This window comes from Lepidothrix coronata, unplaced genomic scaffold, assembly GCF_001604755.1.
Source record: "Lepidothrix coronata isolate B3197 unplaced genomic scaffold, Lepidothrix_coronata-1.0 Scaffold2, whole genome shotgun sequence".
Lineage (NCBI taxonomy): Eukaryota > Metazoa > Chordata > Aves > Passeriformes > Pipridae > Lepidothrix > Lepidothrix coronata.
In genome coordinates, this window is record NW_016690182.1 from 12,901,579 (window position 1) to 12,913,743 (window position 12,165).

Here is a 12,165-nt window from a genome sequence, read left to right on the forward strand (position 1 = left end):
CCTGTTTTGGAGGGGCCTGTTTTGGAGGGGCCTGTTTTGGAGGGGCCTGTTTTGGAGGTGTGTTCCAAGCGGTGCTGTTGGTTCTGGGGCACACGCTGAGCTCCCGTGCCAACCCTGCAACCTCATCTGGCTGCAGGGCAGGTCTGACAAGTTCTGGGGCGCTGGGGAAGCTGGAGGTGAGGATCAGCTGAGGGGCTGATTTGGGATCTCCTTACTCAGTCTCTTCCTAGTGACATACAATGCCTGGAGGAACTGTGCTGCAGGCTTAGCCTGCTGCTGCTCATCACCCCAAATTGAGCACGACTCTGGGAGCTTTGGGACAGGTCTGTCCAGTCACAAAGCCAGCAGTGGTGTTCCTTTGGGACAGGTCTGTCCAGTCACAAAGCCAGCAGTGGTGTTCCTTTGGGACAGGTCTGTCCAGTCACAAAGCCAGCAGTGGTGTTCCTTTGGGACAGGTCTGTCCAGTCACAAAGCCAGCAGTGGTGTTCTCCTGCCTCTTCAAGAGCATTTTACTCGCAGTTGCACCAGCCTCCCCTTCCCCTTTGCTCCTCACCAGCTGCTTTAACAAGTTGTGACTAGGCTGATCTTTTGGTGCAGGAGATAACCTGGAGGAGAATTCCTCAGGAATGCTTTTGATTACTGGCTGCCTTCCTGGGCTTTTCAGAGGGCTTGATGAATTCTGGGAATGTCCCTTTCTTTTATTTTTAAATTGTTCTGCTGGTTCCTGCTTTTGAGGCTGAGTGTTTACAGGTAGAAATGACTTAAGAGGAGAAACAAGTACTTATTAATTACTGCTCAGTTCTCCATCACCGTGGTCTCCTCTCTTCATTTTAATGATCTCCTCTTGTGAATCCATATGCTGAAGGCAGGAGACGTGCTGGCTCACAGCATGGGGAGGGAGTGGGCAGTCAGAGCTGCTGCTGAAGACTCATGAGCATTTGTAGGGCTGCTTCTGCTCCTTCCTATATGTCAGGTTGGAATTGGAGCCTTCTGTGAGCAGTTGGGACACACTAATCCAGCAGAACATTATCCTTTTCCCAGGAGCTGCATTAATTTCTGCCCTGGGCTTGAGCTGAGTCTGATCATGGAAGGTCTCTGGGGCTGGCATGGGTGCATGGGGCGTGTGGGCCTCCTGCTCTGGCATGAGCTGGGCACTCAGTTCGGGCACTTTCTTAGGCTTGACTCATGCCCTGACTGGCAGGGTGAGTGCTGGCTGTGCAGCGTGAGAGCTTCCTCAGTGTTTGTCCTGTTCCAAAGGAATCTGGTTGGGTTTTTTTTTCCAAAAAACAACAATAAAAATCCTTTTGCCAAGAACACAAGGAGTTCTTCACTCCTTGTTACCTGCTGGAGCCAGCTGCCTTCCTCCCAGCACACCCACTGGAGCCTGTGCAGCATCCAAGTGCTCCTCCTGCACCACAGGGCGTAATCAAGCATCCCAGCTCAAACTGGGGATGGAAATCCTAGGGATAAGTGGCTGCCTGTGCTTCCCAGTGGGTTGGGAAGCAGTGGGTGAGCAGTGTCCATTGGCATTCAGGTGCTGGTCAGTGCCAGGTGTCTCCTGTCAGAGCAGGGTGTCTGTCCATCCTGGTGACACCAGTGTCCAGCTGTATCACTGCTCGTCCACGTAGTTCCCTACTCCCAAGTGTGGGAAAACTCTTGTTCAAGTTTAATGTTGCCTTTTCCATCACCTGGATAATAATGGAGGCAGACCTCACAATTACTCCTTTGCCTTTCTCCTTATGTCTTCCCTGCGTACGGCCTCTCTATTTTTAACCTCGGGCCTCCAGATTTGTTTTCCTGAGCCCTCGTGACCTCTGTGATATTTTGACTTTGGAATATTTAAGACACAGCATTGTAGGCATCCTGCATAGCCAGGCGTGACTATTGTTGTTGCCAGCTGAATAGTCGTTATTTTTTTGGCCGCTTCTGGCGTTCTCACCTTTCAGTGGCTCGGAGAGGAGCCCTCCAGGCTCCCTGTGTCCACTTGGCTATTTACAGCCGCTCCCAGCAGCCACGTTTATTAACTTCTTGGAAGTGGAATCCTCTGGAATAGAAATCACAACAGTGCAGAGTGTCTGGAGGAAGGTTTGGTACAAATGCCTCGGCCCAGCGGTGCGTTGGGACGGAATAATTGTCATCTTCGGTGCTCTGGTAGTTCTGCTGATTCCCCTTGGAGTTGTGGTTATTTTTCTTACTTTATATGGATCTAGATTTTCTTGCTTTATATGGGTCTAGATTTGTTAGGTTTTTGTATTTTTTTTCTTTTTTTTTCATTGTCTGTTCAGAGTGAGTTTGCTGAGAAAAAAGTAAATCAAACCGAGTATTTTAAGGAGTATGCTCCTTCGGTCTTGCATTCCTGCAAGTGCTGATTGTGACAGAAGGTGGAGTGAGGAACTGGGTGCTCAGTTCAGAGAACTGGACCCCTCTCTTGAGCCTGGAGAAAAGGAGGCTCAGGGGTGACCTTCTCACTCTCTACATCTCCCTGACAGGAGGGTGGAGCCAGGTGGGGATCAGGCTCTGCTCCCAGGGAACAAGGGACAAGAGGAAACAGCCTGAAGCTGTGCTAGAGGAGGTATAGATTGGATATTAGGGAAAATTTCTGTACAGGAAGACTTGTCAAGCCCTGGCACAGGCTGCCCAGGACAGTGGTGGAGTCACCATCCCTGGAAGTGTTCAAAAAACATGTGGATGTGGCACTTGAGGACATGATTTAGTGCTGAACATGGTGGTGGTGGTGGTTGACGGTTGGACTTGGTGATCTTAAAGATCTTGTCCAACCATAGCAATTCTGTGATTCTCAAACTTGCTGTGATTAACTGCACACTGGAAGCTTTAAGTTTGGAGACTCCATTAATTTGGAATTGTTTACAAAACACTTGTGTCTTGTTAACTGTAGTTTAAGGAACAGAGCATTTTAGAGAGGTGGGAATGTGTTCTGCTGGCACATAAATGCCATTAATTGTCCATCACCTGCAGTCTGCCCACCACACATCTGTGGGTGGATCATCCAATAGCTGCTTCAGGCTCACTCTGAAGTGGGTGTAATTCCTTGTGGGTGTAATTAGGGAATACACTGGAAGCTGCAAACCATATTTTTCTTCAGTCCTCTTTAGTTCAATTCTGCATAATTTGCTTAGATCTTTACCTTCAATTTACTTAATTTATAAGACTCGATCTGCATTTATTCTTGAGTAAACAGTACTGTTGTTAGATCTTCTTTATCAATAGCAAAGCCTGAGCAGCAGGGCTCAAAGCCCTCTGTCTTTGAGCACTGAGGTCCTTAAAATCAGCATGAGGAGGAGTGTGGTCCTGTGGGCTGGGTCTGGAGCTTCCCTTTTCAGGGATGCATCCTAGAACCCCTTCCATGACCATGAAGGGGAGCAGCTGCCTGCTGGACTCCTTGAATAAAAATTCCAGTAGCACTTTCTGGTTCTGAAGATCTTCTAAGCCATGCCTTGTTTTTTTGGTAGTAAATAAGTTCAAGTGAATTCACGACTGGTGACACTTAGGTAACTATTAAAAATGTATTTCTGTACTGGAAGAAATAGGAAAAAATCCTGTCCTCTGAGTTTCCAGGCATGAAAAGCTGCTTAACAGAGGGGGGATGCACCCCTGGCTTACACTGCCAGGCAGTTTGATTTGTGTGGGTGTTGGGATTGATGTTAGTGAGTAATATTTTATGGTGGTATCATTCAGATGAAGTGTGGCTGGGCCCTGTAAGCAGGAGGCACAATTCCCTCGGGGCCTGGAGTGCTGCTTGTGCCTGGAGCTGGGCATTTCTCTCATTCCTATGATTCTGAAGCATCACAAACCAGTCTAAAGAAAGTCTCTGAGTGTATTTGTTTGTTTTTTTTTCTTTTAGGCTTAAACCAGCTGCCCTTTGATCCTTCCAGCAGCACTGAGTCCCTGTCGGAGAGCCCGGCCGAGGATGGAAGTCATCCGGGAAAGAGGAAGAGAGCAATTCCTCCAGGTGAGCTGAGGGGCAGCTCCACTGCTGGCAGCAGGGAAGGGATCCACGTAGCATAGCCTAAATCCAGCTGCTGTGCTGGGTGTTGGTGTGGAAGGTGGACAGGTAGAGCTGTGCTCTGGTCTGGTGTGCCCGGAGCCATGCTTGGATTGTGGGATCTCTACGAGGAGAACATGGAGACAGAACAAGGGGGAATGGCTTCACAGGAACAGGGCAGGGTTAGGTGGGATATTGGGAAGAAATTCTTACCTGTGAGGGTGGGGAGGCCCTGGCACAGGTTGCCCAGAGAAGCTGTGACTGCCCCATCCCTGGAAGTGTTCCAGGCCAGGTTGGAGCAACCTGGGATAGTGGGAGGTGTCCCTGCCCATGGCAGGGGGGTGGAATGGGATGGTCTTTAAGGTCCTTCCCACCCAAACCATTCTATAGCTGTCCCAATAGTTTTATTTTTCTAATTGAATAGTATCTCAAAATTAAAATCATGACCATAATTAGAAGCATGATAAGGCAGATGAGCCCAAATGACTGGAGACATTCATGTTTAAGAAAATGTCATAAAAGCAAACCGTTAGATGAATCATATGATGTTGTAATATCAGATCAAGGAGTCTTGCAAAAATATTTCTTCAATGCCATCTTACAATTTCTTACAAAGAAAATTTCTTCCGTGCCACCTTCAGGATTTCTCTGAGTGATTGGGGGAAAAAGCCCCCCACAGAATAACATCTTTGCAGATTGTATTGTGGTTGAACACTGCAATCCCACCAGTGTGACTGGGGGAATGTGGCACCTGCTCGTGCCATGGAGGTGAGAGACTGTGTGTGTACAGCACAGTCTCTCTGTACTCCCTCTATAATCCCTCCCTTAGTAACTTTTCCGTAGGGAGGTGCCAGGTGCAGAGGGATGAGGCTGGACCTGAGGCAGAAGGAAGGTGATGTGCAAAGGCCACGGCTGCAGAAACAGGGTGAAATGTGATTGGGTAAAGAACAGGTCCAACTCTGTTTCCCTGGAGAGAAAAATCATTTGAAGGAAATTTGAAGGAAAATCTGTGTCTTTACAGTTTACAGCAGTTTAAGGATGGTTTTGAGGTGCTGAGAGAGCACAGGAGAGCTCCACTGGGAGCATGGAGCTGAACCTCTTGTCCTTCTCACGTCTCCTTCTCCCTCCCCAGCCTTCCCCTTCCCATCTATGTTTGAACAAACTCAGGCATTTCTGCACTTGGGCCCCTCTCACTAAAACCTGCACAGACAAAAAGAACAAGTATCTGTCAGGTGGGAGCCAGGGAAAGGTGTGTCTGACCCAGCCAAATCACTGAAGAGAATTTGAATGCTTAGTCAGGCCCTGTGTTTGTGTAGTGTCAGTGGCTCCACCTGGATTACCTGGTAGTTCTGCTCTGCTGGTCCTGCTGCTGACAACAGCACGTTGTTCTTTGCTTCCTTTCCCCTTTGAGTGTGGAAGAGAAGTGACTTCCAGTGGCAGTGGGAGGATTCTGCTGGGACAGCCTGGCCGGCTCTGTTCAGTTGAGTGCAGTTTCACAGTTTATACCTGCTGGATGTGTGTCCTTTGTTCATAAATCTCTTGGGAGGAATCAGTGTCCCGTTACCTTTCCATCACTGTTTCATCAAGGCCCCTTAGAGCTGTTAATTGCAGTGGATAAACCATAACTGAGGTGCTTTGAGGTGTTTTCCTAGACCTGGCTGCTGTAAATGTTGGCTGCTCCAGAGGGACAGCACCGGTTGTTTTTTTCCCATCTGGTTCTTCCCCGGGCGTTGGGCTCAGCTGTGGTTTTGGGTGCTGACACTGCAGAGCCTCGCTGGGCAGCCTGTGCCCTGCAGCAGAGCTGGGAGCTGCTCTAAGCTCTTAATCACTTTTATTTTCCTCTCAGCAGATGGTGGCAGAAATCTGAGCCTGGACTCCATTCCGATGGGATTGCCAATGTCCGACCCGACCGCCTGGGCCACCGCCATGAACAACCTGGGGATGGCTCCCATGGGCATGACAGGACAGCCCCTCCTGCCTGGTGAGCTGAGCCAGGCCCTGCCCACCTTTCCTTCTGGACAGGTCTTTGGAAATAACCTGTGTCAGTGCAGTTGGATAAACACCCACCACGCACACAACCACGTGGACAAGCTGTGCTTGAAATACATTAAATCTGCAAGTGATTTATTTAGAGACCTGGTTTGAGGGGATACATATTTTTAAATGCAAATAGTTATTCTGGGGTGCCTCTAGGTATTCTGCAGTGGATGAGGAGGAAGAGGATGCCACGCTGAGCTCAGGAAACCAGTGATATCCAGGAACACGTTACTCTAAGCTGAACTGGAATGGTTTAAAAGGAAGGGTGGGAGGGAGATGAAGAGAAAACAACAGGGCAGCAAATTGGATATGGCAGAAATTAATGAAGGATTCTGTTCCAGGAATGACCACCTTGTCTGGAATACCTGTGCATGGGTCAGTCATCCTGTCCAGGGTGACAGAGCTCCTGTGAGAACAGAACTGGGCTGTGCCTGGTTTCCCAGCAGTGCAGGATTTTGGACATCAAAGTCCTGAACTGACCTGACCGTTCCAATGCTTTACTGCAGTAAGGAGGATGCTCTCTCCTGCCTGAACACTTGCCTGCTCACCTGGGGAGGGAATGTCTGTGTTGGCAGCACTCTGCAATCCCATTTCTGCTCTTTTGGCACAGAGCAGGTTCTTTTAACAGCCCTAAGTTTTGCCTGCAGTCTGTGCTCTTGGAATAATAGAATCATGGAATGGTTTGGGTTGGGAAGGACCTTAAAGCTCATCTTGGTCTACCCCCTGCCATGGACAGGGACACCTTCCATTGCTTGGAAGGTTGCTCCAGGTTGCTCCAAGCCCATGTGTCACAGGTGTCTTTCTGTGGACAAACCTCACTGGGAAGTGCTTGACACTAGATGGGAGCTGGTGTCTACAGAAGGGAGAAGGAAGTAGTTTATTTTAACAGAGAAAAGTTATTTGACTGAGGCAATCAGCAACAAAATAGTTTTAAAAAGTTGTGTTAAGGGCACAAACCTGAAGTTTGATGTTGCCGTGTTCCTTCTCTGGTGTTTATTCAGCTGATTTGCACTGGCACGTGTGGGAGTGTACCTCATTTGCTGTCCAAGTTCACAGTCACTCTATGACTCCAAACCCCCCTGACTCCCTTATTCTTTCCCCCTTTTAGACTTTGATCCTGCTCTTGGGATGATGACTGGAATCCCTCCGATCAACCCCATGATGCCGGGCTTAGGGATCGTCCCACCTCCCATCCCTCCGGACATGCCTGCTGTGAAGGAGATCATTCACTGCAAGAGCTGCACTCTCTTCCCTCCTAACCCACGTAACTGTGCTTTGTCCTATCTCTGTAACAATATCTGTGTGTTTATATTTCTGTAAAACCTGGGGGTGTGTGAGAGAAGGGCCGTTCCTGTACCTGGGCACAACAGGTCTGGACTGAGTCCCTGTGACTCATTGCTGACAGGAAGGTGACAGGGGCAACAGGAAAAGCCTGTTCTTGTCACTGAGTGTTTGCCATTTCCAGAAATAGCCTCTTCAGTTGTTAGGTTGATAAGGATGGGGAAGAAAACATTCCAGCCCCTGGATATTTGAAGCCTTTATCTAAGGCTTGGAGGTGAGGGGCATGGTCCATGCTGAGCCATGGGAGTGCTCTGGGGTTTGCAGAATGCAGTGGAAGGAGAGCAGGGGCAGTTGGAAATAAGAGAGAAAACTGAAGAAACACAGGGCTCACCAGGCTGTAGCAGGAAACAGGGATCCCCTTCACACTGGCTGATGACCCTTTCTCCTCGCTTCTGTGATAAGAACCAGAGGGGTGAAAACCAAAACAGACATGATACAGGGACATGTCTGCCATTGATAGTGTGGATCTGTGTGGGAGGGTGTAGCTCAGGCAGGAAAGTCTGGAGTGTGTGCAGTTGCAGCACAGAGAATCCTCTGTATGCATTTGCCATGTATTATTTACACTAGGACAATTTTTTAAACTGTGATTTTTATAGCACCTCCTACCATGAAGTTTTGAGCCCCTGGTGCTGCCTGTGTTCTGTGACAGCAGCTCAGTGAGCCTGTGCTTGCACTTGAGAGGGTGTTTGAAGGGCTCCAGGCTCCTGAGATCTTTTGTTTGGAAACAGGCAGGTAAACATGTCCTTGAAGGACGCCAGCAAGGTGTGGTCGTCTCTCAGGAGAGGTGGACAGATTGTAGCGGGGAAGGATGCTGAAACTGAAACCATACACCGTTGAAAGCTCAACAAAAACAATATTTATTACAAAGAAGTGGCCAACAAAATGAGAAACTGAGAGACAGGAAAGAGGAGAGAGGGAAATAAACCCTCAATAAACCCCCCACTCATGCAGGTGTTACTTAGGAGGCGTCCCCACAAAAGGCAACATTGTCCTCCATGTGAGGCTTGAGTCTAACTCCAAGCACCAGCCATCTGCTTTTTATCCAACTTCTTGGTGATGTCTACCTGGGCAGGTGTGGCCAGCACCGCCCAGCTAGAGGCCTTCAGTCCCTCCCCCCCATTATGTGAGTGGTGCCCCATCTGCACATGCGGGGGGACTTTGGAATTGCCCCGGGCTCGAGCGCTGCACCTCAGGGGGTCTTTTCTAAATGAGTCTGGGGGCGTCCTTCATCACCCTCCTCTTCACTTTCTCCTTCAAATGCCCTTGGAAGGCCATCAGCCAATAGTAAGACCCCAATTAATTGTAGTTTGTACAAAAGGCTTCCTTCAAGGACGAAGTTCCCCTTTCTCAGGGCTTGTTTTCTCATAACTTGGCAGGAAAAGGTGGCTGGGCCAAACACAGACCAAAAGTATCAACATCTAATTAAGCCCGGATACACAGATGGAAGGCACACGTGCTGTCGACCCAAAAACTGACCTGCTCTGATTTGTCTCTTCAGATCTTCCCCCTCCAGCCACAAGGGAGAGGCCCCCGGGGTGCAAGACGGTGTTTGTTGGAGGGCTGCCGGAAAACGGGACGGAGCAGATCATCATGGAGGTGTTTGAGCAGTGTGGGGAGGTCATCGCTATCCGCAAGAGCAAGAAGAACTTCTGCCACATCCGCTTTGCTGAGGAGTTCATGGTGGACAAGGCACTTTACCTGTCTGGTGGGTGTGTTTGTCTCAGATGGCAGCTTAAAATTCTGGGACAGAGATGTGATCTTGTCATTTATAGGCAGAACAGTAGGATTTGGGGCAGATTTTTCTGATCCTGTGTCAATTTGCCCTTCTGCTGCCATTGCATTTCTGCTTAAATACGTGACAGCAGCTCCTGAGGAAAGACAGTGTAAGGTAAAACATGTGGAACGCCAAGGCAGTGGAAGGATTAAAAAAAAGGTTTATTTAAGATGCAAGGACCACTTCTTAACTATGCTGCACACACCGGGCCCCAGGGAAAAAAGGCAGTGCCCCGTCTTCTCCAAGGCTTTTTGTGTCTTCTCTCTCTCCTCACCCACTCTCTCTGGCCTGAGGAGGCCTAGTACATGTCTGCAAAGATGTTATCTCTCTGCATACCAGGGAGAGAGGTAGCTTGCTCACAGCTTCTCCCTGCAACTTTCTCTGAAATGCGGAAGGGAGAACAAAAAACATCTAACCCATTTGAGAAGGCATTTTGCAGTCTTCCTAAGCGAAATTGAGTTCTAGCTTTCTGTCACAACTCCTTCTGAAATAGCCCCTACCGCCACAGACAGCAATGCTTTGTCATCTGGAAACCTCCACAAAATATTGGGCTGAGGTAGAGTCCATGCCCATCTCACCTGGATAAACATCCAGCTGATTCTTTAGACGGTGCTGAAGGGTCCCTGTTGCTCCCAGTTGCTTATGAATTGGCCGGCGTGCTTGACTTTTGTGGGGATTTTGTCCCTTTGAGCCATCAAAGCTGAACCATCCCCACCCCCAGGCTCCTTTTACCTGGGGAGCCCCACGTAAGCCTGACCACTTGTCATGCCCACCAGGCTACCGCATCCGGCTGGGCTCCAGCACGGACAAGAAGGACACGGGGCGCCTGCACGTGGATTTTGCCCAGGCCAGGGATGACCTGTACGAGTGGGAGTGCAAGCAGCGGATGCTGGCGCGGGAGGAGCGGCACCGGCGGCGGCTGGCGGAGGAGCGCTTCCGCCCGCCCTCGCCGCCGCCCGTCGTCCACTACTCCGACCACGAGTGCAGCGTGGTGGCCGAGAAGCTGAAAGGTGAGTGACTCTCTGGGGGCTGTGGCCACCCGTCTGTCCAGTGCTGGACAGAACTCTGTGTTCTCCAGGAGTTGTCTTGCTGAGCTGAGGTTGCCCCTGGCAGCTCTCCGGGCCGTCTCCCTCTCAGAATTGTTTCTTTTTGTCAAAACAAACCTGTACCTGAATTTATATTCGTAGAATCCCGGGTTGGAAGGGACTTCAAGGCTCACCTGGCCCAACCTTTCTTGGCAAAAGCACGGTCTAGGCCAAATGGCCCAATGTCCTGCCCAGCCCAATCTTGAAAGCATCTGATATCACAGAATCAGCTAGGTTGGAAAAGACCTCTGAGATCATCGAGTCCAACCGATGACCCAACACCACCTCGTCAGTTAGATCATGGCACTGAGTGCCTCATCCAGTCTTTTCTTAAGTACCTCCAGGGATGGTAACTCTACCACCTCCCTGGGCAGCCCATTCCAGTGCCCCAATCACTTCTTCCTAATGGCCAACCTAAACCTTCCCTGGTGCAGCTTAAGACTTGTGCCTTCCTGTCCTACTGCTGGTTGCCTGGGAGAAGAGACTGACCCCCACCTTGCTACAACCTCCTGCCAGGGAGTTGTAGAGAGATATTGGGGAATCCAGCACTTCCCATGGCTGATTGTTCCCATTGTGAAAAATTGACCTCTTGTGCCCAATGGGAATCTCCCCAGGAGTACCCATTCCCCCTCATCTTTTCCATGTGACTCCTTGTAAAAAAAAGGAGTTTCCATATTTTTTGTAACCACCCTTTATATCCTGGAACATGGTGACACGGTTTCCCCTAAATCTTATTTTCCCAAGACTGAGCAAACCTTTGGAGTGCAACAAACTTGCACAGATCAAAACTGTTCAGTACAAGTTTCTTCCAGAGAATTTTGGTTAAGGTTAAAAGGACTAGTATAAGTCCTAATACCTAGTTTGAAGCCTGAGACCCATGTTTGACCTGATAATTTTGGAGCTGGAGGGTATTTCCTTTCACAGAAGGATACATCCGAGTAGACATGAAGTTTTGCAGTAGGTTTCTAGCAGTTGGTCCTCCTCTTGTTGCACCTCAGCAGATGATTTGCTCCATCAGTTTGGTTTTAGACTTTGCCTGCCTTTGTACAGCTGTGGGTTCAGATCATTCCATGCTTCCAGGAGTTGTGATGAGCCACCTGAAGGAAGCCGACCATTGAAAGAGCAGTTCAGCGCCAGGGAAAGGACCTGAAAGCTGCCCAGGCAGCCCCATACCTGTGGTGTAAAGCTGTCCTTTCTTGCTACAGATGACACAAAGTTCTCAGAAGCCATCCAGACCTTGCTGACCTGGATAGAGCGTGGGGAAGTGAACAGAAGAACTGCCAACAACTTCTACTCCATGATCCAGTCGGCCAACAGCCACATCCGCCGGCTCGTCAACGAGAAAGCGGCTCACGAGAAGGAGATGGAAGAAGCTAAAGAGAAGTTCAAACTGGCTCTCTCAGGGATCCTGGTGCAGTGTGAGTAGTGTTTCCACACTGGATGTTGGTTGTCTGGTGTAGGGAAGACTCTCAATTTCTAGTCTGGAGAGGCCACACTAAAAGGGCTCCAGGAAAAGAAGTAGCAATGGCTTCCATGCAGCTACAGCTCATTTAGAATCAGGTGTCATTCACTTGGCAAAAATTCCTCGTGGTACTTTTTGCTGGGGTAAGAGTCCACATCTGGGGGGGAGGAGAGAATGAATGCTGAATTTGTTTCCTCTTTTAATTATCATCTGTTAGTAGTTCTGTCATCTTTTCAACTCCTCCTGTGCACAGACAAGGTAAGTTCCTGGGAATCTGGTGCCTCAGCGAAGTGTGCAGGATTTATTCACCAAAGGTAGGACACAGCAGAGTGTTTCCAACAGCCTGTTGCAGAACCTGGGTCTTTCAAATCCCAGTGCTTTATTAAATGAGGAAATAAGGAAGAGGCATGGACTGTATTAATTCCAGAACGTGTTTTGTAACAGTTCCTCAGACTGTTCATTG

General features: G+C 49.2%; 1 protein-coding gene across 4 annotated transcripts in view; it reads left to right on the forward strand.

Annotated features, from left to right (window-relative positions):
• Positions 1-12,165, forward strand: part of ENOX2 (ecto-NOX disulfide-thiol exchanger 2) — a 30,184-nt gene that overhangs the window by 8,110 nt on the left and 9,909 nt on the right. For 3 of the 4 annotated variants that reach the window (XM_017816969.1, XM_017816961.1, XM_017816943.1), the window contains exons 2-7: positions 3,863-3,970; positions 5,850-5,984; positions 7,149-7,304; positions 8,880-9,086; positions 9,932-10,165; positions 11,446-11,658. In XM_017816969.1, the coding sequence (XP_017672458.1) occupies positions 5,888-5,984; positions 7,149-7,304; positions 8,880-9,086; positions 9,932-10,165; positions 11,446-11,658 (907 nt within the window). In that variant the 5' untranslated portion in view covers positions 3,863-3,970; positions 5,850-5,887. The remainder of the gene's footprint in view (positions 1-3,862; positions 3,971-5,849; positions 5,985-7,148; positions 7,305-8,879; positions 9,087-9,931; positions 10,166-11,445; positions 11,659-12,165) is intronic. The other variant, XM_017816953.1, reaches the window with a different exon arrangement.